This window comes from Podarcis pityusensis, assembly GCF_964106645.2.
Source record: "Podarcis pityusensis genome assembly, contig: HAP1_SCAFFOLD_162, whole genome shotgun sequence".
NCBI lineage: Eukaryota > Metazoa > Chordata > Lepidosauria > Squamata > Lacertidae > Podarcis > Podarcis pityusensis.
In genome coordinates this window covers 75,041-98,589 of record NW_028293332.1, presented here as the reverse complement: position 1 = coordinate 98,589, position 23,549 = coordinate 75,041, and the positions used below count along the sequence as shown (strand labels likewise).

The window sequence follows — 23,549 nt, the reverse complement described above, 5'->3', positions numbered from 1 at the left end:
GACCCCAGCCTCTCACTTCATGGCAAACTTGCCTGGTTGAATGAGCTTTGAAGACATGCTGATTCCAGAGGATTGGAAGTGTCTAACACACAGTTTAATAAACATGGGTCTGGCAACCAGTTTTGGCAACCCAACCCAACTCTAAATCAAATGTCCAACACTTATGGAATCCAGGAATTTTGGGCCATTTGGCACCCACAAACTTATAAGAATGTCAGTGTGTTCAGAACACACAATGTCACCAGAGGTGGAATAAAATGCTTCCTAGGAAAATCCTTTTGACTGCTTCTGTGTTGTTTCAAAGGCAACTTCACTAACAGATAAGAACATATGATATTTATTGCTGAAATATAGGAACAAAGCAACATATGCTACAATACAGAATACACAAGCAAGCGGAATACATACATTTGTATGCAATGTCTCTGAAGCATGTCTCCCCCCTCCAGCTGCTCTTTCAGCCCCCGGGGACCCCCTCTTGCTGGGACAGGGCTCTCTGCCCTGCAGCCCCCCACCTCCCACCCCCGCAGCCCCCACCAGAGCTGCCCAGGGGTCCCCAAGAGAGCCAGGCGGGACTCGCCCCCCGGTCCCCCGATCTGGTCCCTTCGCCCCCCCCATAAGCCCTCCCCCGCCCGGACGCCCCTTCCCAGCCCCGGAGCCCCAGGCAGGCAGACGGGCTCCTCCTCCCGGACACGGGTTCCCCTTTCCCACGCACACGCGCCCAGTCCCGGCTTCTGGGTCCTGCTTCTTCCCCGCCAGGCGCCCCTCCTCTCGGCCCGGGGGCCCCGCACCCTCCCAGGCCCCACCAAGGTCCCCCCCCCCCATTCCGGGGCCAGGCGGGCCCAAGCGCGGCCTCTTCCCCAGGGAGGGAGCAGCTCTGCGCCTGCGCAACGCCCGGCGCTCCTCCGCGCCCCGCTCGCCAAGGGTTAAGTGGCACCGAGTTGGCTTCCTAGAGAGGACAGGAAATGAAAGCGGGGACAGCTCCCCTCTACGTCACTTCCTGCAAGAGGGTCTCCTCGTGGAGAGCGGCCTCGCCCTCGCCCGCGGGCCTTTGGTGGGTCTCCTCTCTGTTCCGCCTTGGGGAGAAGGGGGAGGGGGTCCAGGACTGCCCGGGGGGGCATGGGGGGGCTGCAGGGAAACCTGTGGAACTCCCTCCCCCAGGAGCCGGGGGCCCCCAAACGGCCGGGTTGAGGTCGGAGGAAGGTAATGGGGCCCTTTCTCGGTCCAGCTGTTCTGGGGCCACAGCAAATGGTCGCTGTTTTTTGCACTGAATATCTGCAAGATGGTAATTGACGGACCTCATCGGTATCTCAAGCCATTTGCACTTAGCAAAATATGTATTTTATCAAAGTCATTGTTGAACTGAAATACAATGAGGAAGTATATTAATAGTGAAATCATCATTAAGCTCTAACTTAAAATGATTTTTCTTCATAATGCAAACACATTGGCATAGGGCAATAACAAAAGTTCCTTCAGAAACACAATTTACAAAGACTCATAATCAAGTCTCTAGAAACTTGTGATAACATGAAATAATAAGAGGTGTAAATATATGAGGCAAACTACTAATAATTATAAATAGCTTTATTAATATGAAATTAAGTGGTATAACCTGTACAATGCAATTGTAGTTAATACAATGTGTTTTTATATAATATCAATGCAGTATCACCATAGTAGTCCACACTGTTCATTGGGACAGCAGACTTTTGTACCCTGTTACACTTACTGAGTGTAAATGACAGTATTTCTAGTAATATATCATTCATAAATAATACCGATACTATATATGCCTGTACATCAAAAAATTATTAAACAGGACTAATTATATTAATGCATCTACCCAATACCCATTCAGCTGTATAATTTTATCATGATTCATTGTATACTGTGGATTCAAGCAGTACACAAACATGATCTAAATTACAGTACTTTGCTTGCTTTTGCCAAAGCAAAATCACTGATGATATCATCAAACGATAAACTGCATAGCTTGTCATTTTCTGTGCACATGATGCTGAGGTAACGTAATTTATCTTGAAACTTTGTTGTTCTAAATTCATTTTTTATCCTCTTCAGCTGAGAAAAGGATCTTTCTCCATGGCAATTTGCATTCATCATTCAAATGAACGTTCTCAGAATTGCTTCTACATTAGGGAATGCTGACTGGAGCTGGTCATTAAATGCCCCAGGAATCCAAGGCAGGAGAGGCCCTCCTGGAAAGGAAGCAAGCGGAGGGTGGGCACGAAAGAGGCAACCCCCACCCTTGAGTGATGAGAGTTGCTAGGGGACCCGCTGACAAGGAGGATGGAGGCCATGGGCGTAGCCAGGAATTCCGGGGGGGGGGGGCAGCCAAAGCATTGCTGGCGGGTGGGGGGGGAGAGAACCTAAATTAATTGTGTGTTTTCAAAGCTTTTCAATATTTTTTTAGGATCTAGTGGGGCAGCTGGATGGTGTCTCTTAAGAACTGTGAGCATCCTTAATAAACTACGGTTCCCAAGACTCTTTGGAGGAAGCCATCTTGCTTGGCAGATGGTTAATGAATTGGTTTGAATACAACCAAAAATGCAGGATAGAACATAGTGAGCAGAGAACAGAGAGCATTCCACATGGCAAAGCCCTTGTGGTTGTGCTTAGATTAAGAGTGAGTCATGGGCCTTTCTCCTCTTCCATTGCCAATTAAATAATATAAAGTGTTGGTCTGTTGATGAACTTAGGCCCAGAAATGAACTGGCAACCAATGCAGGTATTTTAAAACAGGAATTACATGTATGCCAAAGGATTTTCGTGGGTCTTCAATGAGGAGGGGTAGATGCCACCTGTCAGGCTTCAGGGAATCCCATCCCTCCCCCAGTGGCCAGCCAAGAAATAGACAACAAGAAGAGTTCCTGCCGAGTCCTTTATTCAATATTTACAGAGAGAGACTTTGAACAGCGCCTCTCCATTGCAGTAATGGCGTTCTGAGTAAAGTCCCACCCCTCTGTCTCTCCTCTTCTACGTCATCCCTGCGTCGGCTGATCTGTGCTTTCTGCCTCTGAGCTTCCTGTTCTCCTACTCTCAATGCACGCTGGATCCTGGGAGAAGGAGGGTCAGGAATGCTTTCTGAAGACACAGAGTCTGTCAGCTGTCTCTCCCCTGGTGCTGCTGCTGCTTCCTGCTGCTCCTCTCCCAATATTTCCCAGCTTCTCCCCTCTGCAGCCTCTGAACTATGACCTTCTGCAAACCAGTGTTGTCAGTCTATACAGTGGTGCCCCGCAAGACGAAAAACTCGCTAGACGAAAGGGTTTTTCGGTTTTGCGTTGCTTCGCTAGACGAATTTCCGTATGGGCTTGCTTCGCAAGATGAAAACGTCTTGCGCTTTTTTTAAAAAGCCGCTTGAAGAGGCACAGTTGCGACGGACCGTGCTTCGCAAGACGAAAAACATCGCAAGACGAAAAGACTCGCGGAACGAATTATTTTCGTCATGCGAGGCACCACTGTACTGTCCTCCTCTTCTCGGGAAGGTTCAGGAGGAGGGAAGGGGGTCTCCAGCATTCCTCTTGGGTCCAGTCCCTGACACCACCTGGAGTCTGTTGGAGAAAAAGGTGGGATAGAAATGCCATTAGTAAAACAGGGAACCCAGTTGAGAACCCAACCGCTGCATTTGGGGCCAGTTTCTGAGGCGTCTTCCAGGGCAGTTCCACCCAGAGGGCCTTGCAACCATCCCATTGGATCCAGAGCAGGAAGTCCCATGGCCACATCCTGTCTGTGCCAAAGGGACAGTGGCTGGAGCTAGACATGGGCCCTCCTGCTTACCAAGGCCACCCAAGCAGATATGGCTGGATTGGGGTGAAGCTCTGGACTATGAAGTGGGGTTGGGATACAAATGACTCACTTGTCATTCACAGTTATGACTTCTTCCTCCTCCTCCTCTCCCCACGCTTCCTCAGGGAACACTCTTCTTCTCTTGGCTGTGTATTGATCTTATAATAGAAGAATGTGTTTGATTCGTAGGATTTGTTGCACCTTCCATTAGAACTTGGCAGAGGACCAAGGGGCTCCTTCCAATCTCTTGGAGACTTCCTGGGAACACAGATGGATGAGCAAGACTCAGCTGGTGCTGAAGCAGGAAGAGGCCATGCCATGGAAACGGGGAGCAGTGGGGGATTCTGTGAAAACTCTGTGCAGAAGATCCTGGGTGAGGAGGACACCCTCCGCTCAGAGGTGCAGAGCCAGCAGCTCAGGCAGTTCTGCTACCAGGAGGCCAAAGGACCCCGAGAGGTTTGCAGCCAACTCTACCACTTTTGCCACCAGTGGCTGAAGCCAGAAAGGCACATGAAAGCTGAGGTGTTGGACCTGGTGATCTTGGAGCAGTTCCTGGCTGTCCTTCCCCTGGAGATGGAGAGCTGGGTGAGGGAATGTGGAGCGGAGACCAGTTCCCAGGCAGTGGCTCTGGCTGAAGGTTTCCTCCTGAGTCAGGCAGAGGAGAGGAAGCAGGCAGAACGGCAGGTGAGAGAGACTTTCCTCTGGATACTCCCAAGGGGCTACAAAGAGGAGGGAGAGTATGCCAAATTATTTACTAATGGCCCATCCTTTTTTGGAAATCTACTACTACTGCTACTGCTACTGCTATTATTATTGTTGTTGTTGTTGTTGTTGTTATTTTAATACCACACCCATGTGGCTGGGTTTCTTCCAGCACATAGAAAAGCATAATAAGACATCAGATGTCTTCTAAAAGTTATGCAGTTCTTTATCTCCTTATCATCTGATGGGAGAGTATTCCACAGGGTTGGTGCCACTGTCGAGAAGGTCCACTGCCTTGTTCCCTGTAATAATGATGATGGTAATGATGATGATGATGATAATTTATTGTTTATATCCCGCCTATCTGGCTGGGTTTCCCTAGCCACTCTGGGTGGCTTCCAACCAAATATTAAAAACACAATACAGCATTAAACATTAAAAATATCCCTAAACAGGACTGCTTTAGATGTCTTTTAAAAGTAAGGTAGTTGCTTATTGCCTAGACATCTGATGGGAGGGCATTCCACAGGGCAGGCACCACTACCGAGAAGGTCCTCCCTGGTTCCCTGTAACTTTGCTTGTTGCAGAGAGGGAACCAGCAGAAGACCCTCAGAGCTGGACCTCAGGGTCCGGGTTGAACGAAGGGGGTGGAGACGCTCCTGTGGGTATACTGGGCCTTTGAGGCCGTTTATGGCTTTAAGGTTCAGCGCCAACACTTTGAATTGTGCTGGGAAACGTTCTGGGAGCCAGTGAAGATCCTTGAGGACCAATGTTTCATGGTCCTGGCAGCCAACCCCAGACACCAGTCTAGCAGAAGCAGGAAGCAGCTTTCACCTCTGTCCCCCGAAAGCGCTTGCCTCTGCCATTCCTTTTCTAACCCTTCTCCCCATTCTCTGTTTTGAATCCTTGTTGCTCTTTCAGAGGAAGGATCTTTTGGCAGAAATGGGTCTTGATTCTTCTGAGGCAGAGAAGACTCCGTTGGACGCCAGAGTGAGGCCTCTGGGTAAGGAGGAAGGAGTGTTTTCTCCCCCCGTTTTGTCACATTCTCTTGGTTTTGAAACTTATCTGTGAGTTCTTTACATCTTTTGGGGGAAGACACTTGGAGTCCAGAGCTCGGGGGGGGGGGGAGATGTATTTTTGCACAACCAATATATGAAATGGGTACAAATGTCCAAATGTATTCAGCAGGGGAGACTTTTACAATAGTAATTTTTATTAGTTTTCAATTACAGTCCTATAATAGCCTCATTATAACAATGCCAAATTACAATACAATTACTAATACCAATCATTCAGATACCAAATTATATAATTTAGGTGGGACCCCCCCCCCCCGCTAATACCGATGGTTTGATGATTTTCTTTATTTCTGCATTCCAAAATCTTATTAATTTCAATTACACCCCAGTCAAGATAACAATCATTTATACAACAACTGCAATATTAATGACTTCCATTCATTTTGATACATTAAATAATATATAAAACTACAAGTGAGGCACTCCAGCTATATCCTTATTCTTCCTGTGTGTGGCAATCTTTCTGTTCATGATGTTTCTTCCTGTCCTTGTAAAATGTTCTGTCTATCTTTTCCTGGTTGTTGCTGTTCTCCATTATTCCTTGGACGGAGCTAATATCCCATTGTGGTTTCAGAAATTCTCCATTGCTCTGTCCCATGCTTCATTGTTTGGCAACTTCAACAGCAGCTGCAAAAATCACACGGTCCCAACAAATAACCTGTTTTTGCCACTTTTCTTCTCCGCCTGGGAAGGAGAGGGATCTGTCGAACTGCAAATGATTCAGTAATGAATTTTATCAGCTCCTTCACAACTTGCAGATTGCTTACATCCCTCTATCTGGCCGAATATAAATGCACAGTTATCCAATTAAATTAAATTCCAAGTCCTTTTAGCATTATTCAGTTCAGTCAATAAATAATAAAGGATAGGGAAGAGTCAGCTCTAATTTTCCATCGTAAACATTTTGTAAAATAGAGCTTCCCTCCCTTTTTCCTTTTTTTTACACACAAAGTTTCATTTGATGTTATAGTCCATATCTGCAATCCAGTTTCATCCCTGCTCACCTGTACATATATAATTTGAACTAGCATTCAATGGTGGGTTGCCAAATCATAAATGTAGAGAAGAAAACTTTATATAAAGAAGCCGTAGGCTTCCCTCCCCCCCCCCATCTTTTGCACCAAATGAAGTCTTCTCTCAAATTCAACCCTTAAAGACCTTGCAGCTGTTTCGGTCCCACAGTTTATGATCTCATCCCTTCCAGCAACATCTGTACATTAGTCCAAATTGAGCTCTAATTGACAGGAAAACCTCTGCTCCTTAATGGCTACGAAGGAGGGTTTTCAGCAGGCGGAGGGCTTTCGCACTCAGCACCTCCCTGCCTCCCACAACCCATGGCGGAGCGAGAGCCAGGTACTGAGACGAACTGGGAGTGAAGCCCGTTCCCCCTGTCCCTGGGGGAACTTGTGAGGAGAATTACCCTCAGTCATCCTTGTTTTTCCTTTGCCAACGATCGCCCGCTGCCTCCATTAAAGCAGAGTGGAACCGGAAGCTAGCAGAGGAGACTTGGACAAGCCCCATCTGTACTGAGAGATGCACTGTTTCACCTCTGAGAGAAGCAGGCGCTCACGGTTTCCACTTACCTTTGTCTCTCCCAGGTGATGGAAGGATGCCACCAAGACCTGCTCCTTCATCTTTTCATGGTGGTGGAGGGGAGGCAGCAGCTGTGGACCCAGATCAGGTAGGGGGAAGGAGCCTTGTGGGGAAGGACTGCTTGGATGCAGACTGGCTGGACACAGTTGGATGCAGAGGAATGGTGGGAGGAGCCAGAGAAGAGGGAGCCGACTGGGAGGAGGAGGAGGAGGTGTCTGAAGCTGGAGAGGGAAGAGGGCTCAGGGAGCAGAGGGAGTCTGTGGCAGAGAGCAGCCCAGACTCCGAGGCAGAAGCTGCAGCAGGAGAGAGGGATGAGGAAGGCAGAGAGGGGTCTGGCCGCTAGTGAATGTTCTCTAAGAGGACAGCCTTTTTCCTTTTCTGTTAGGATACAGTTTGCTTTGAAGATGTAGCTGTCTATATCACAGACGAGGAGTGGGCGTTGCTGGATCCTGACCAGAGAGCTCTCCATAAGGAAGTCATGGAGGAGAATCGTGGGATGTGGGACTCTCTCAGTAAGTCTCCCTATTGGATCATCCTATCTGTTTTGTAATTCAATTCTAGGCGATGAACCTCTGATATTTCAATGGGGCTCAACAGCTCCACCCACAGCACCTGGGATGTTAACACTCCCACAGCAAACCTTGGATGGATGGCTATTGATTGTTTTCCCTGTGAATATTCTTCCTCCAGTTCTGCCTTTTAAAACCCTGACCAGGATGTCTGAACTGCCCAGGCCTTCTTAAATGTAGGCTTCAGAGTGATTTGAGGTGTTGAAGTAGCTTCATTCTTGCTTCTGTCTCTCTTTGGTTGACCAAAGAGTCGACTGACATTGGAGATGGGACAGATTCCACAACTGGACAACTGGACCAAACAAACTCCATCCCAGAGAAGAGCCAGGCTTTTTGAATCTCAGGCATTGAACTTCAAACATTTAAAAATTCCCCATACAGAGGTGCCTTCAGAAGTCCTCTAAGTTGCATAGTTATCTCCTTGACATCTGATGGGAGGGCGTTCCACAGGGTGGGTGCCCCTACCGAGAAGGCCCCCTGCCTCGTCCCCCGTAACTTCTTGCAGTAATGTAACATTTAAGTAAGGGCACTTGAGTAATAATAATGCTGATATGACAAGTTTCTGCTGCATGCTGTGATGTCAAGAATTTAAGTAAACATCCAAATTGCTTTAACGTGATGCACTTCATAATTATATTTTTTAGCCACTGAAGAAGTTTAAATTTGGCAGCTGCTACACACATTTGTTCAATACGCAAAGAGTATTTTTCAGCACACAGAAGTTCATGTTTGCCATTTTTGTTCCCCTACTCTTACATCGCCCACTACAAGGCAGCTGACTTAGACCATGCCTGTCCAGTGTCAGTGTTCCCAAATATTTCACCAGCTCTTAAAATTTGTTTAGATTTATTACTGCATATTGAACTGCGTGAAAAGGACAGTAGTGACTTTGAAAAAGTATGGGAACCATTTACAACATTCCTACAGAAAAAAAAACAAAAAAACATGGACTCGGCAGTTTACAGCTTTATTGATAGAGAAAAATAAATTTTACAATGTGACAAAATATTATTTTATACAAATAGCAAAATGTAATATATGAGGTAATAAACCAGAAATGGAAGCTGAGGGAAGTCAGCAGGGTGGGGAGAAACTGGAAGATGAATGTTATTGATAGTGGATATTTGTTACGAGAAAAAGAAAACCAATAAAAATTATTTTAAAATAATTACTGCATATTGAACAACTTAGCATATTGAATATATCTTAATTTTGGACAGGGAACTTTCCAGCATTGGCCACCATTTAAATAATAATAAAAGTACATTTTATTCATGAAGATAGTACAGATCCATATTTAAATTTGAACAAAAAGATGCTGCCAAGTTAAGCTAAAAATAGTTAAGAGAGAAAACATCTAATATTCAATTTGATTTGTTTATGAAAGTAGACATTTTTACAGAACAAAATGAACATTATAACATCTAACTCCCTTCAGTTCTTTCCCTGTCACAAACCTTAATGAGCATTGCTCCATAATTTTGAGCTGCACTTCTTCCCTGGACTCTAATCCGTTTGCCTCTGAGTTTCAGGTGGTGATAAATTGGAAATGAAGAACAAGGGAGAGCACAATGAATTTCACACAGTGGAGGAGCCATATCAGGATTCAGACTGTGGAGAGAGCTTCAGTCAGAGCTCCCATTCCACTTCCCATCAAATAAATCCCCTTGAGAAGAAGCCCTATCAGTGCTTGGAATGTGGAAAGAGCTTCAGTCACAGGGCCCATCTCACTTCCCATCAAAAAATTCATACAGGAGAGAAACCTTATCAGTGCTTGGAATGTGGAAATAGCTTCACCAGAAAAGAAAATCTCACTTCCCATCAAAGAATTCATGCAGGGGAGAAACCCTATCAGTGCGTGGTGTGTGGAAAGAGCTTCAGTCGAAAAGAGTGCTTCACTTCCCATCAAAGAATTCATACATGTGAGAAACCATATCAATGTTTGGAATGTGGAGAGAGCTTCAACAGGAAAGAAAATCTCACTTCCCATCAAAAAATTCATACAGGGGAGAAACCCTATCAGTGCTTGGAATGTGGAAAGAGCTTCACCAGGAAATTATATCTCACTTCCCATCAAAGAACTCATACAGGGGAGAAACCCTATCAGTGCTTGGAATGTGGAAAGAGCTTCACCTGGAAAATAAGTTTCACTTCCCATCAAAGAATTCATACAGAGGAGAAACCATATCAGTGCATGGAATGTGGAAAAAGCTTCAGGAGGAACTCAGATTTTACTTCCCATCAAAGAATCCATACAGGAGATAAACCCTTTAAGTGCTTGGAATGTGGAAAGAGCTTTACTTGGAAAGAAAGTCTCACTTCCCATCAAAGAGTTCATGCAAGGGAGAAACCCTTTAAGTGCTTGGAATGTGGAAAGAGCTTCACCTGGAAAATAAGTTTCACTTCCCATCAAAGAATTCATACAGGGGAAAACCCCTATCAGTGCATGGAATGTGGAAAGAGCTTCACCAGGAAAGAAAGTCTCACAGCCCATCAAAAAATCCATACAGGGGAGAAACCATATCAGTGCGTGGAATGTGGAAAGAGCTTCAACTGGAAACTGAGTTTAGCTTCCCATAAAATAATCCATACAGGGGAAAAACCGTATCAGTGTGTGGAATGTGGAAAGAGATTCATTAACAGCGCCAACCTCACTTCCCATCAAAGAATTCATACAGGGGAGAAACCCTATCAGTGCTTGGAATGTGGAAAGAGCTTCACCTGGAAAATAAGTTTCACTTCCCATCAAAGAATTCATACAGGGGAAAACCCTTATCAGTGCCTGGAATGTGGAAAGAGCTTCACCAGGAAAGAAAGTCTCACAGCCCATCAAAAAATCCATACAGGGGAGAAACCATATCAGTGCGTGGAATGTGGAAAGCGCTTCAGTCAAAGCAACAATCTCACTTCCCATCAGAGAATTCACACAGGGTAGAAACCATTTCAGTGCCAAGAGTGATTGGAGGGATTTATGAAAATCTGGTCTCATTTTTAAAGTTCTTTAAAAAACCATTTGAGCTCTTAAAAGGACTGAGAGTTGGCTAAAAAAGCTAATAGCAGGACAGGTTTGGGCAAGTTTGCTTCTCTTCGAAGGAAAATATGTCTTCTACTGTGAGACAGTTAAAGAGAATTGGATTACTGCAACACAACCACTCTTCTCTGGACATCTAAATTGCTGTGTCCTCTTGGACACATTGTTTCTTTTTTCTTTCTTGTGGTTCCTCTCTTAAAGTAATTATTTGGTTAATTCGAATCTTAATTTGAGAAATTGGATTTTATGTTAAACAGCTTATGTGTTCTGGGTATCAGGCTGGATGGAAGAGAGAGGGCTGGAAAAGTACAGGAAACAGGATCTCTTAGGAAAGAGTTATTCTGTGGCCTTGAGAAACTGATAAGGGGTTGCTGGAAAAGGGCGAGTGAGATTTTGACTATGGCAGTTAAAAAACAGTTAATACCAGGCCTGAGTAGAAGATCTTCAGAGCAAGACCCAGGGGACAGGTCCCCATCTGAATTGGTGGAACTTTTTGCTGACCTAAAAAAATACCGGACTAAAGAGATGAAGGAAAAGTTGGAGAAGCTATTAGCCCGAATTGATAGAAATAGTGAAATGGTGACAAATTTGACCACTAGAGACACTGACAAAGAAAACAGAAGCACTTGATGTCTACATGAAAGGAAGGGAGGAAAAATCTAAAAAGCTGGAAAGGGAGACCAAAAAATGGAAATCAGAACAGGAGATGCTTAGGATTGATGTGGACGGTTTGGGTGGAAGTCAAGAGGCTTTTTTGGGCGCTTTGGCAGTCCTTGAGATGAGACAGAAAGCCCAGCCTCTGAGACGGAGAGGAGGAAGGAGAGCCAGGCCTTTGAATCTCAGGCAGTGAACCCTGTAGTAACAATAATGATAATTTTGTTATTTTTACCCTGCCCATCTCCCTGGGATGCCCCAGCCACTCTGGGCAGCTTCCAAAAAATATAAAAACATAATGAAACATCAAACATTTAAAAATTCCCAATACAGAGGTGCCTTCAGAAGTCCTCTAAAAGTTGCATAGTTATCTCCTTGACATCTGATGGGAGGGCGTTCCACAGGGTGGGTGCCCCTACTGAGAAGGCCCCCTGCCTCGTCCCCTGTAACTTCTTGCAGTAATGTAACATTTAAGTAAGGACACTTGAATAATAATAATGCCAATATGACAGGTTTCTGCTGCATGCTGTGATGTCAAGAATTTAAGAAAACATCCAAATTGTTTTAAGGTGAAGCACATCATAATTATATATTTTAGCCACTGAAGAAGTTTAATTTGGCAGCTGCTACACACATTTGTTCAATACACAAAGTGTTTTTCAGCACACAGAAGTCTATATGCTTTCCATTTTTGTTCCCCTACTCTTACATTGCTCACTACAAGGCAGCTGACTAAGACCATGCCTGTCCAGTGTCAGTGTTCCCAAATATTTCACCAGCTCTTAAAATTTATTACTGCATATTTGTCAGAGCTGCTTCCAGATCCTAGCTCACAGAGGATCACGCTAGCCAGCGATCATTAAATAAAAGTCTTTATTGAGTTACAGTTTCCATTCTCAAGCTGCTGCGTGCAACTCTACGTCTCATGGTTAGATCGGCGAAGCTCCATCTGAGTCTCCGCCCCTTGTACACCAACTTAATATCCTAGCCTTGCTCCACCTTTTCCGCCTGACTGTTCTTCTCTGGGTCCCTCTGCCCCCCGGGGTCTCTTCCTTCCGGGATTCCTCTGACGCTGACGCTGACCCCCCTGACTCTTCTCCCTCCTTTCGGCGGGCTTTAGGACCTGGCTCCCTTTCCGGGCTGCCTACTGCGCCACCTTCCTGTGCATTTGAACTTGGCACGCGCGCCCAACCTTCCACCTTCCGTCTGACCGTTTCTTCGCTCCCCGATGGAGGTGTGGCCACTCCTGACTCGTGCCCTCCCCCCTGTTGTGAGCTGCCAGCGCTTGATCCCTGGCGCCCTTCCTCTTCCCTGCTCTCTGGCGGTGACGCTGGTCCTGATTTCCAACTGCTCCCCTCTGAGTCCCCTCTGGCTCTATCTTCCTGGGGTGTCCCCTTAGGCTCCCCCCTTGCCCTGGCCACTGGTGCTCCTTTCTGTGAATCTTCTGATTCACTGGAAAGACTCGGAGATCTCGGGTCGTCGTCATCGCTCATCTTTTCTTCTGCCTCCTCTCCCTCGCTCTCTGTTTCCTCCCTTGCCCTTGCCTCTGCTCCTGAACCCCTGACATCCATCCCCCCCTCGAAGCCCCCTCTTCCCCCCTCCCCTCCTTCCGGTGCGGGATCTGGGTGCTGCCGTGTCAGGAGGACGAATGTCGGATACAGTTCGCTTCCCGTGGCGGGCCGCCATCCGAAGTCTTCCGGTTCTTCCTCCCTGCTCTCGTTGACGACGGTCACCTCCGCTTCCATCTCTGTGCCGCCGTGCTCGAAACCCGGGTCGTCCCCGAAAACGTCCATGTCCGTCTCTCCCTCGTTGCCTTCTGGAGACGTTGCTCGTCCTGGACCCTCCAGCCACCTTCTGCGGAACTGCTCCTCTGGTCGATCATCCCACCAATACGAGGGTTCTGAAGCAGATCCCGAGGGTGACCCCTCTGGGGAACGGGCGTCTCGTGTCGGTTCCTCGTCCGAGTCGAACCCCCGGAACGTGCTGGCTGAAAGCGTGGGCGTGAAAAGCCAGTCGTCGAAAAAGTCTGCTGGCATTGGCCTATGTGGGAAGAGGGCATGAAACTCTTCTTTGAGCAGAGGTTCGTCTAAAGCGTAGCCCGGCACCCAGCTGTTGGCACTGGCCGGGGTGCCCTCCTTGGCGAGAAGGTATTCTACCCCCTCTTCCCCCCATCTGGAGTCCAAAATCTCCGTGACTTCGTTGATGCGCTCCTCCTGTGCCACTCCCCCTTGCCCGGTTCTCTCTCGGAGCGGACCCGGTGCCGTTCCTGGTTCCTGAAACCTGTGAGGTGCCTTGTAGGGAGTGAGCACCGATCTGTGGAACACCGGATGCATTCTGGAACCCTCCGGAAGAGCCAGCCTGAAAGCCACCGGGTTGACCTGTTCGTCGACTTGGTAGGGCCCCAGTTGTTTATGCCCTAGTTTCTTCTTCGCCAACGACCTGGCCGGCACTGCGTGGGCTGCTAACCAGACCCAGTCTCCCACATGGATCTCTTCGCCAACCCTTCTGTGTTTGTCCGCTTGTACCTTGTATGCGTGTTTAGCCAGCTCCAGGTGCCGCCGCAGCTGATCGTGGACCTCCTGCAACTCCGACGCGAACGCATCTGCTGTCTGCGGCTCCCCCTCCCCCATTCTTTCCAGTCCCGGGAAGGTTCTAGGGTGCCTCCCGTTGTTGGCGAAGAACGGCGTGACCCCCGTGGACACGTGCTTCGTGTTGTTGTAGGCGAACTCAGCGAGAGGCAGGTAATCCACCCACGTCGCAGGCTGTTGATTCGCATAACATCTCAGGTACTGCTGCATGATGGCATTGACCCGCTCCGCTTGCCCGTTGGTCTGCGGGTGTCTAGCCGACGCCAGGTTGATCTTGACGTTCAGGAAGCCCATCAGCCTCTGCCAGAAGTTTGAGATGAACTGTCGCCCTCGGTCGGACAGAATAGACCGCGGCAGACCGTGAACCTTGAACACGTGGTCTATGAACAGTTTGGCGGTTTGTTCCGCCGTGGCCACCTTCGCACACGGAATGAAATGTGCCATCTTGGAGAACAAATCCACCACCACCAGCACAGCCGTCTTGCCCCTCGAGCTGGGCAGATCCGTGACAAAGTCCAGGGCCACTCTCTCCCATGGCTCGAACGGAGTTTGCAGCGGTTCCAGCAGTCCGGCCGGCGGTCTGTGCACTGGTTTGGACCTCTGGCAGGTGTCACACCTCGCCACGTAGTCCGCGACTTCCCCTCTCATTCCGGGCCACCAGAAGTCTCTGGCTACTAATTCCACCGTCTTCTCCTTGCCAAAGTGCCCGGCAGTGGGCGCGTCGTGCAGCTGCTGCAGTACCTTGGCGCGAAGTTCGTCTCCCGGCACGTAGATGGCCCCTTTACGGATGAGCAAACCATCTCGCAGCTGGAACTCGTCGGTCGCTGCCGTGCCCCTGTGCACCTCTGCCATCTTCGCTTGCGCGAAGGAGTCATCCTGCAACGCTCGTCGCACCGCATCCAGGTCAACTGTTGCCGCCGCGCACGCCCACACTGTCGGTGCGAAGATGTGCATGGCGGCCGCTGGCGTTGCCTCCTCCAGATACTGTGGCTTACGGGAGAGAGCATCCGCCATGATGTTGGTGTCCCCCGGGACATACTCTATTCGGAAGTCGAAATTCGCAAAGAACTCAGCCCAACGTATCTGCCTCTGGTTCAGGAACTGTGCCGTGCGCCAGTGCTCTAGATTCTTGTGGTCCGTGCAGACCTGCACCGTGTGCTTGGCGCCGATCAGGAAGTGCCTCCACGCTTTGAACGCTGCATGAATGGCCAGCAACTCCCTGTCCCAGATGGTGTAGTTCTGTTCGGACTTGCTGAGCTTCCTTGAGTAAAACGCTCCCGGCCTCCAAACCCCCTGCGGGTCTTTCTGCAGCAGGACTGCTCCCACGGCTCTGTCCGAAGCGTCTGTCTCCACCCTCATCGGCCTGCTGGGGTTGACATGAAGCAGCTGCTCTTCCGACGCGAAGAGACGCTTGAGTGCCTGAAAGGACTGCTCCGCCTGCTCTGTCCAGATGAACTTCTTTTTCTTGGAGCTGAGCGTGTCCGTGATGGCCGCTGTCTGCATCGCAAAGCCTTTGATAAACTTGCGATAGAAGTTCGCGAAGCCGACAAACCGTTGGACCTCCTTCCGGTTGCGTGGGCTTTTCCAATCCAACACTGCTCGGACCTTGGCGCTGTCCATGGCGAGCCCTTTATCAGACAACTTGTAGCCCAGGAAATCCACCTCGGTCACGTCGAATTGGCACTTCTCCAGCTTGGCGTAAAGCCTATGTTGCTGTAGCCTGCTCAGCACTTCCTTGACGTGTCTGTCATGCTCCTGCTGCGATTCCGAAAAGATCAGGATGTCATCCAAGAAACAGACGCACGTCTTGTAGAGGAGCCCCGCCAACACGTGATGCATGAAAGCTTGAAAAACGTGGGAGCCATTTTGCAATCCAAAAGGCATAACTCTATATTCGTAGGTGCCCAGGGGCGTGAACATGGCTGTCTTCCACTCATCTCCCTCCCGCATGCGAATGAGGTTGTATGCCCCTCGCAGGTCCAACTTGGTGAACACTCTGCCCTTCCGTACCTTTGCGAGGAGGTCGTCGATTCGGGGCATGGGGAAGTCCGATGGCTTGGTCACACTGTTCAAGATGCGAAAGTCCACTACAAGTCTTTTTTGGGGCGTGTCCCGCTTCTTAACAAAGAATACCGGACTGCCCCCCGCTGCCTTGGACTCTCGGATGAAACCGCGCTCCAAATTATGATCTATGAACTCTTTGAGTTCCTGCAGTTCGTCCTCAGACATGGAATACAGCTTCCCTTTGGGCAGCGCCGCCCCCGGCAGCAGGTCAATTTTGCAGTCATATGGTCTGTGGGGGGGTAGCCTGTCTGCCTCTTTCTCGCAGAAAACCTCCAAAAATTCTGCGTACTTGTGGGGAACCGCTTGCAGCGTGCCTAGCTGCAGCTGTGACTCCTCTTCCCCTCCTTCCTGCCTGGGCACGATGCAGTGTTCAGCGCAAAAGGAAGAGCCGAAGGTCAGCTGCCTCTGGTACCAAGCCAGCGTCGGGCTGTGCTTGTCCAGCCAACTCATGCCCAATACAATGGGCGTGTCCGATAGTTGAGTGACATTGAAGCTGATGATTTCCCTGTGATTCCCAAGTCGCATCACCATTGGTGGCGTCTGCTTCACCACTTGCCCCCCTAGCAGCTCCCTGCCATCCACCGTGACAACCTGCAGGGGCAGCGTGGCAGGCAGCAACTGTATAGCGTGCCGGTCGACAAAGTCCTGCCCTATAAAGTCCGCATTGCTTCCGGAGTCAATGGTGATTGGCACGTCCATGGTGATTCCATTGGGCAGCTGGAGCGACGCGGTGAGCTTCACTACCGGTTTGGGCGGGAGGGGGTCCATGGGCTGTAAAATCTCTGGGGACTGCTTCACTGACACGTCTGGCTGGGCCCCAGTGCCTCTTCCTCCAACCAGACTCCTTCGTTTCCCTGCTGTGGTTGTCCTTGCTGCGTTGCTGCAGTTACCATTGCTGAGGCTGCAGTGTGCTTGTGGAGCCTCTGGGGACACTCTTTCGCCATATGCTGTGGATCATCGCAGATGTAACACTTCCTGTTCCCTCTAGGAGGCTTCGCTTTCACTGCTGCCGGTGCTAGGGCTCTGGCTGCTGACTGAGCCCTTGCACCTCCAACCTCCATAGGTTCCGCTCCTCCTCCTGGCGGAGGCGTGGATTGCGCACGCGCTGCTTCTCTGGGAAGGAAGGAGGAGCCCCTGGCTGGTTCGCGCCCTCCACGCCCTTCGTCCCTGCTCCACGGACGTCCTTCCAGCCGCACCCCCACCGCCAGCGCCCTCTGAACGATCTCCTGCGTGGTCCGGGGTCTCTCCCCCCTCGCAATTTCATCTTTAACCGAGCCGTGCAATCCCTCCCAAAACAGGTCTCTTACAGGAGCCGAATCTCTGTCCCATTCCAGGGCACTGACCAAAGCGAAAAAGCGGGCATGGTACTGCCTTACGCTGGCCCTCCCTTGCTTCAGTCCATGTATCTCCTGCCGAGCAAGATCCACGTCAATGCTTGATAAAAAGCACCCATCCATCGCTTTAATAAAGGCATCCGCATTTTGGAGCGCCGGATCCTTATCTCTCCACAAATTGCGCAGCCATGCTTTAGCATCTCCATGCAAATGGGACATGATGAATCCCACCTTCTCTTGCTCATCTCTAAAGTCTTTGTTCAGCAGTTGCAGTGCACACATTACATCTGCTCTAAAGTTGGGGTACTGTTGCAAATTCCCATCGAAGTGAGAGACCAGACCGCCTGTTCGTCTCCCCAACCCAATCCCCTCCGGTTTGGGTGTCAGTTGCCCTTGCTTCGTAAGCACTTCCAACCTGACCTGGAGATCCCTGTAGGCGGCAGCTGCGTCCTCCTCTCTCTTCCTGGATGCAAGAGCCTCGGCATTCAGTCGTGTCACTGCTTCTCTGAGTTCCACTATCTGCTGTTCGGCCGTCATGTTGTCTGCCGTTCGTGAGCTCGCTAGTAGGCACCCGCTTTCTCTCCTCTCCGCGAGGACGTAGATGCCCACAATCTAGAGATGGAGCTTACTGTCAGAGCTGCTTCCAGATCCTAGCTCACAGAGGATCACGCTAGCCAGCGATCATTAAATAAAAGTCTTTATTGAGTTACAGTTTCCATTCTCAAGCTGCTGCGTGCAACTCTACGTCTCATGGTTAGATCGGCGAAGCTCCATCTGAGTCTCCGCCCCTTGTACACCAACTTAATATCCTAGCCTTGCTCCACCTTTTCCGCCTGACTGTTCTTCTCTGGGTCCCTCTGCCCCCCGGGGTCTCTTCCTTCCGGGATTCCTCTGACGCTGACGCTGACCCCCCTGACTCTTCTCCCTCCTTTCGGCGGGCTTTAGGACCTGGCTCCCTTTCCGGGCTGCCTACTGCGCCACCTTCCTGTGCATTTGAACTTGGCACGCGCGCCCAACCTTCCACCTTCCGTCTGACCGTTTCTTCGCTCCCCGATGGAGGTGTGGCCACTCCTGACTCGTGCCCTCCCCCCTGTTGTGAGCTGCCAGCGCTTGATCCCTGGCGCCCTTCCTCTTCCCTGCTCTCTGGCGGTGACGCTGGTCCTGATTTCCAACTGCTCCCCTCTGAGTCCCCTCTGGCTCTATCTTCCTGGGGTGTCCCCTTAGGCTCCCCCCTTGCCCTGGCCACTGGTGCTCCTTTCTGTGAATCTTCTGATTCACTGGAAAGACTCGGAGATCTCGGGTCGTCGTCATCACTCATCTTTTCTTCTGCCTCCTCTCCCTCGCTCTCTGTTTCCTCCCTTGCCCTTGCCTCTGCTCCTGAACCCCTGACAATATTGAACAATTGAGCATATTGAATATATCTTAATTTTGGACAGGGAACATTCCTTCATTGTCCATCATTTAAATAATAATAAAAGAACACGTTATTTATGAATGTAGTACAGATCCATATTTAAATTTGAACAAATTGATGTTACTGTTAAGCTGTGTTAATCTTTTAAAAACTTAAGTGAGAGAAAACAGCCAATACTCGATTTGTATATGAAACTAGACATTTTTACAGAACAAAATGAACATTGTAACATCTAACTCCCTTGAGTTCTTTCCCTGTCACAAGCCTTAATTAGCATTCCTCCATAATTTTGAGCTGCACTTCTTCCCAAGCCTCTAATACGTTTGCCTCTTAGTTTCAGGTATTGATGAATTGGAAATGAAGAACAAGGGAGACCACAATGAAATCCATACAGTGGAGGAGCCATATCAGTATTCAGACTATGGAGAGAGCTTCAGTCAGAGCTCCCATTCCTCTTCCCATCAAAGAAATCCCCTTGAGAAGAAACCCTATCAGTGCTTGGAGTGTGGAAAGAGCTTCACCTGGAAAAAGAGTTTCGCTTCCCATCAAAGAATTCATACAGGAGAGAAACCATATTGTTGCTTGGAATGTGGAAAGAGCTTTAGTCGAAAGGACAGTCTCACTTCCCACAAATCACATCATACAGGAGAGAAACCTTATCAGTGCGTGGAGTGTGGAAAGAGCTTCATCTGGAAACAGACTTTAGCTTCCCATCAAAGAATTCATACAGGGGAGAAACCACATTGTTGTTGGGAATGTGGAAAGAGCTTCAGTCAGAGGACCAATCTCACTTCCCATCAAAGAGTTCATACAGGGGCGAAACCCTATCAGTGCTTGGAGTGTGGAAAGAGCTTCACCTGGAAAGAAAATCTCACTTCCCATCAAAGAATTCATACAGGGGAGAAACCCTATCTGTGCTTGGAATGTGGAAAGAGCTTCACTAGGAAAGAAAATCTCACTTCCCATCAAAGAATTCATACAGGGGAGAAACCCTATCAGTGCTTGGAATGTGGAAAGGGCTTCAGTCGAAAGGATAGTTTCACTTACCATCAAAGAATTCATACAGGGGAGAAACCATTTCAGTGCTTGGAATGTGGAAAGAGCTTCACCTGGAAAGAAGGTCTCACTGCCCATCAAAGAATTCATACAGGGCAGAAACCCTATCAGTGCTTGGAATGTGGAAAGAGCTTCAGTCACAGCTACCATCTCGCTTCCCATCGAATAATTCATACAGGGGAGAAACCATTTCAGTGCCAAGAGTGTGGAAAAAGCTTCAGACATAAGAGCAGCCTCACTTCCCATCAAAAAAACTCACGGTGGAGGAAGACTAGTAGTGTTTGTGTAGAGATTTAATTTTAGGAGGCATTATTATTTTTTAGATTTACATACTGCCCTGCATCACAAAATCTCAGGGTGGTTCACAAAATAAAATACAAGGTAAAAGCATGAATAAATAGCTAAAAGAAAAACAACACAGCAACACCACCTCTCCCACAAAAATTTAAATTGCTGTACAGTGGGAGACTTCTGGTTTCTGCAGATGGTGGTCGGTGTGCGAGTTACTGCAGAGTGCAAGTGATCACTTGAGCCCCATGGAGCAACAGGGAGAAGCACTAAGGCAGAGTGCGCAAAAACCCCTGAGAGGGTTCTCCAGGTGTGGAGGGTCCAGCAGCCCGCAAAAGCTTCTCCAGCTGCCCTCGATTCCTCTGCTGAAAGGCATGGGGAGTGGGTGTGGGGAGCAGTGATGGAGCCAGTGGTCCTGGCAGCAGCGCAACTCCGTGGGAGACAAGCCTCCACTCTAGGCTGAAGCAGAGATTTCCCAAAACTACTTACAGCCGATGGGAAGGTAAAGAAGATTTTATAAAAGATTGTATTCGACTAAATTCGGCACCAGACAGAGAAATAAAAAGGCGGTTCGTCCCCTTCTCCTAGGTAATAGCCACTGCATTGGGAAAGTTTGTAAGTGGGAAAGTTACCAGCTTATTTGATATAAATGGACAGCAGCTTGCTGATGGGAAAGTTGGATTAAAAGCAACCCAAACCCATTCTCATTTCTTAATGGATTTATAATTGTGAACATGACCTTGCATCCAAGAAACCTGATGTCTGCAGGAGAACACCCATTAAGTGGAGTGAGTACCTGGAAATACTTGTGGAGTTTGGCAAGGCACACTTTGATCGGAGGGATTTTTGAAAGTCTGGTTTCATTTTAAAAAAAAATAAAAAATTGTCCAGTAGCACCTTAGAGACCAACTAAGTTTGTTCTGGGTATATTATTTTGTGTGCATGCACACTTCTTCAGTTGGAGAATTATTAAAAATTTCTGGGAAAGGATTTATAATGAACAGAAAAAAATGTTTAAAATGACCTTTGTTTAAAAACCAGAAGCTTTCTTAATAGGTTCAATAGATGCTGAACTACCCAAAGAACAGAAGATATTCTTGTATGCTACAACAGCGGCCCGGATCCTGTTAGTTCAAAGATGGAAGGAAGAAACTTTGAAGAATGGCGAATCAAACTTATGGACTATGCAGAGATGGTGAAACTAACAACAAAGCTCAGAGACTATGATAATGAGAAATTCAAAAAAGAGTGGGAAACATTTATTGTATATGTGCAAAGAACACTAAACAAGTTGAAACATTAGCAGCTTTGGACTAAACGCTTGCAATTACCAGAAATTTGGATAATTTAGGATATAATAATGGATTAATAGTAGATATGGATCTGCAGAAGAATTTGGTGTATATAAGGAACCAGAAGTGGGAATGGGGGGGAAGCTTGAAGATTTTAAGAATCTCAGTAGAGATAATGATGAAAGGATAAAGATATACATATGAAGGTGGGGGGGGGGGGAGACACGTATTTTCAATGTTAATTGTGGAATCTTGTTTTGTGGAAAGTAAAATAATAATAAAAATAATGCTGTACAGTGGGGGTGTAGCTTGCTGCTGAGTCGAATTGTGGCTTGATTTCAAGTCTCCAGCACCCTCGGAAATGAAACTCCCCTGAACGACTGCAAAATCAGTCCTTGTCACCTTTCTCAGTACACCCCCTAAAAGGTAATGCTGTAATAATAATAATAATAATAATAATAATAATAATAATAATAATAAATTTATACCCAGGCACTCTGGGCGGCTTCCAACAGAATATTAAAATACAATAATCTATTAAACATTAAAAGCTTCCCTAAACAGGGCTGCCTTCAGATGTCTTGTGTGGCCCAAAAAGTAAATTAGTAAATTAGAGAGGTTTATAATTTGGACAAAAAAATTGGTTTCCAGGTGGAAAAATCAAAGTTAGAAACAGAATTGTTAGAACCTGTAGTGGTTGGGAGTTACTCGTGCGTAATCTTGCCCCGTTTGAGCATCGGATTGCCTGGTTAAACCCTCCGGACTGCACAGCCCATCTCAGCGTGGCTGCCCTTAGTCACTCGTAGAGTCTGTCTGTGGGCATTTCTTAAAGCGCTGCCAACATAAGAGTTGTTTGACGCTTAAGCGTCTCCTCCTCTCACTGCACGGGAGTCTCCTGCGCAGGGTGGGCGTGGGCAGCGGGGTGCTTGGGCTCTCCTCACTAACTTCCAACGAAGAGTCCTGGAGCCCCTGCACCTCCCTGTCCCGTTGCTCTCCTGGATCTCTGGTGTTACACTCATTCTCTTCCCCTCTTTCCCAGCTGAGTCTCCCCCTAGCGCTGGGACCTTCTCCTGCAGAATCAGAGACCCTCTCCTTCTCCCGTGCCTCTGATGGCAGTTCCCTGACATCCACCTCCCTCCCAGGGCCCCCTTCACTCCCCCTCCTACCCGGGGGCTCTATTGCAGCCTCTTCTCTGGTCGGTGAGCCAAGAAAACCCCGGAATGAGCTGTCCTCCTCATCTGTGGGTGCGAAAACCTCTTCCCACCTGCTACGGTTCCCACCCAAGGAATGACCCAATCCGATTCTTCTTCGGATTCTGAAAATCCTTCGAAACTCTCTTCCTCCTCTGTGGGACCGAATTGTTCCTCCCAGAATCGCTCTAAGGGCTGGGGCTTATCTGGGAACCGTCGGTGGAACACTTCCACCATATGCTCGTCGCCAACTGCCTCTGCGGGTACCCACGTGTTTTCCGACCAGGGCTCTCCTTCCCACGCCACTAAGTACTCCACTTGCCGACCTCGCCACCTTGAATCAACTATCTCTGCGGCTGAACCTTGGTGTTCCCTTTCTTCTACTGGTGGTGGTGGCGTGACTTCTACCTCCCGCCCCTCAAATTCCCGCCCCTCTCTGTGTGGTGAGAGTAAGGACCTGTGGAACACGGGATGTATTTTCATGTTGTCGGGCAACCTGAGCTTGAACGCCACGGGGTTTATCTGTTGTATGACTTCAAATGGCCCCAGTCGTCTGGGTTGCAACTTCTTGCACCCTCCCTTAAAGGGTAACCCTTGAGTGGACAACCACACACGATCCCCCACCCTTATGGTTTCCCCTTCCCTTCGGTGTTTATCTGCTTGCTTCTTGTAATTGGCTTTGGCCCTTTCTAGGTTCATCTTGAGCTGTTGATGTAACGCTTCCATTTCTTCCACAAACTGCTCAGCTGCTGGCACACTCCAGCTCTGTTCCTCATTACCCGGGAATGCCCTGGGATGACACCCATAATTGGCCAAAAATGGACTCATTCCTGTGGATACATGTTCAGCGTTATTGTACGCAAATTCTGCTAACGCTAGTTTCTCTAC

General features: G+C 48.4%; 3 protein-coding genes across 5 annotated transcripts in view; all 3 read left to right on the top strand.

The window, feature by feature from the left end:
* Positions 1-973: 973 nt before the first annotated feature.
* On the top strand, positions 974-10,685 carry LOC308469075 (uncharacterized protein; the record flags this gene model as incomplete). 3 transcript variants are annotated; one of them, XM_081024391.1, is made up of 7 exons in its annotated part: positions 981-1,054; positions 2,083-2,241; positions 4,019-4,491; positions 5,431-5,512; positions 7,187-7,269; positions 7,567-7,693; positions 9,283-10,685. In XM_081024391.1, the coding sequence occupies exons 2-7, from the start codon at positions 2,187-2,189 to the stop codon at positions 10,683-10,685; spliced, it is 2,223 nt and encodes a 740-aa protein (XP_080880517.1). In that variant the 5' UTR covers positions 981-1,054; positions 2,083-2,186. The 3 variants fall into 3 exon arrangements, with proteins under 3 accessions (XP_080880518.1, XP_080880517.1, XP_080880519.1); XM_081024392.1 differs by lacking the exon at positions 2,083-2,241 and having other exon boundaries at positions 974-1,054; positions 3,933-4,491; positions 9,277-10,685; XM_081024393.1 differs by lacking the exons at positions 981-1,054; positions 2,083-2,241 and adding an exon at positions 1,134-1,203 and having other exon boundaries at positions 3,997-4,491; positions 9,277-10,685.
* Positions 10,686-10,728: 43 nt separating this feature from the next.
* On the top strand, positions 10,729-21,770 carry LOC308469077 (uncharacterized protein). The gene is made up of 2 exons (XM_081024397.1): positions 10,729-10,981; positions 19,170-21,770. Exon 2 carries the CDS (start codon positions 19,193-19,195, stop codon positions 20,186-20,188), a length of 996 nt encoding a protein of 331 aa, XP_080880523.1. The 5' UTR covers positions 10,729-10,981; positions 19,170-19,192; the 3' UTR covers positions 20,189-21,770.
* Positions 21,757-23,549, top strand: part of LOC308469076 (uncharacterized protein) — an 18,822-nt gene continuing 17,029 nt past the window's right edge. The window contains exon 1 of the mRNA XM_081024395.1: positions 21,757-21,897. The gene's annotated coding sequence lies outside the window, so the exon portion shown is untranslated. The remainder of the gene's footprint in view (positions 21,898-23,549) is intronic.

Coding starts and splice junctions, on each gene's coding strand:
- LOC308469077 (XM_081024397.1), top strand. CDS start 19,193: ATGAAGAACAAGGGAGACCACAATGAAATCCATACAGTGGAGGAGCCA.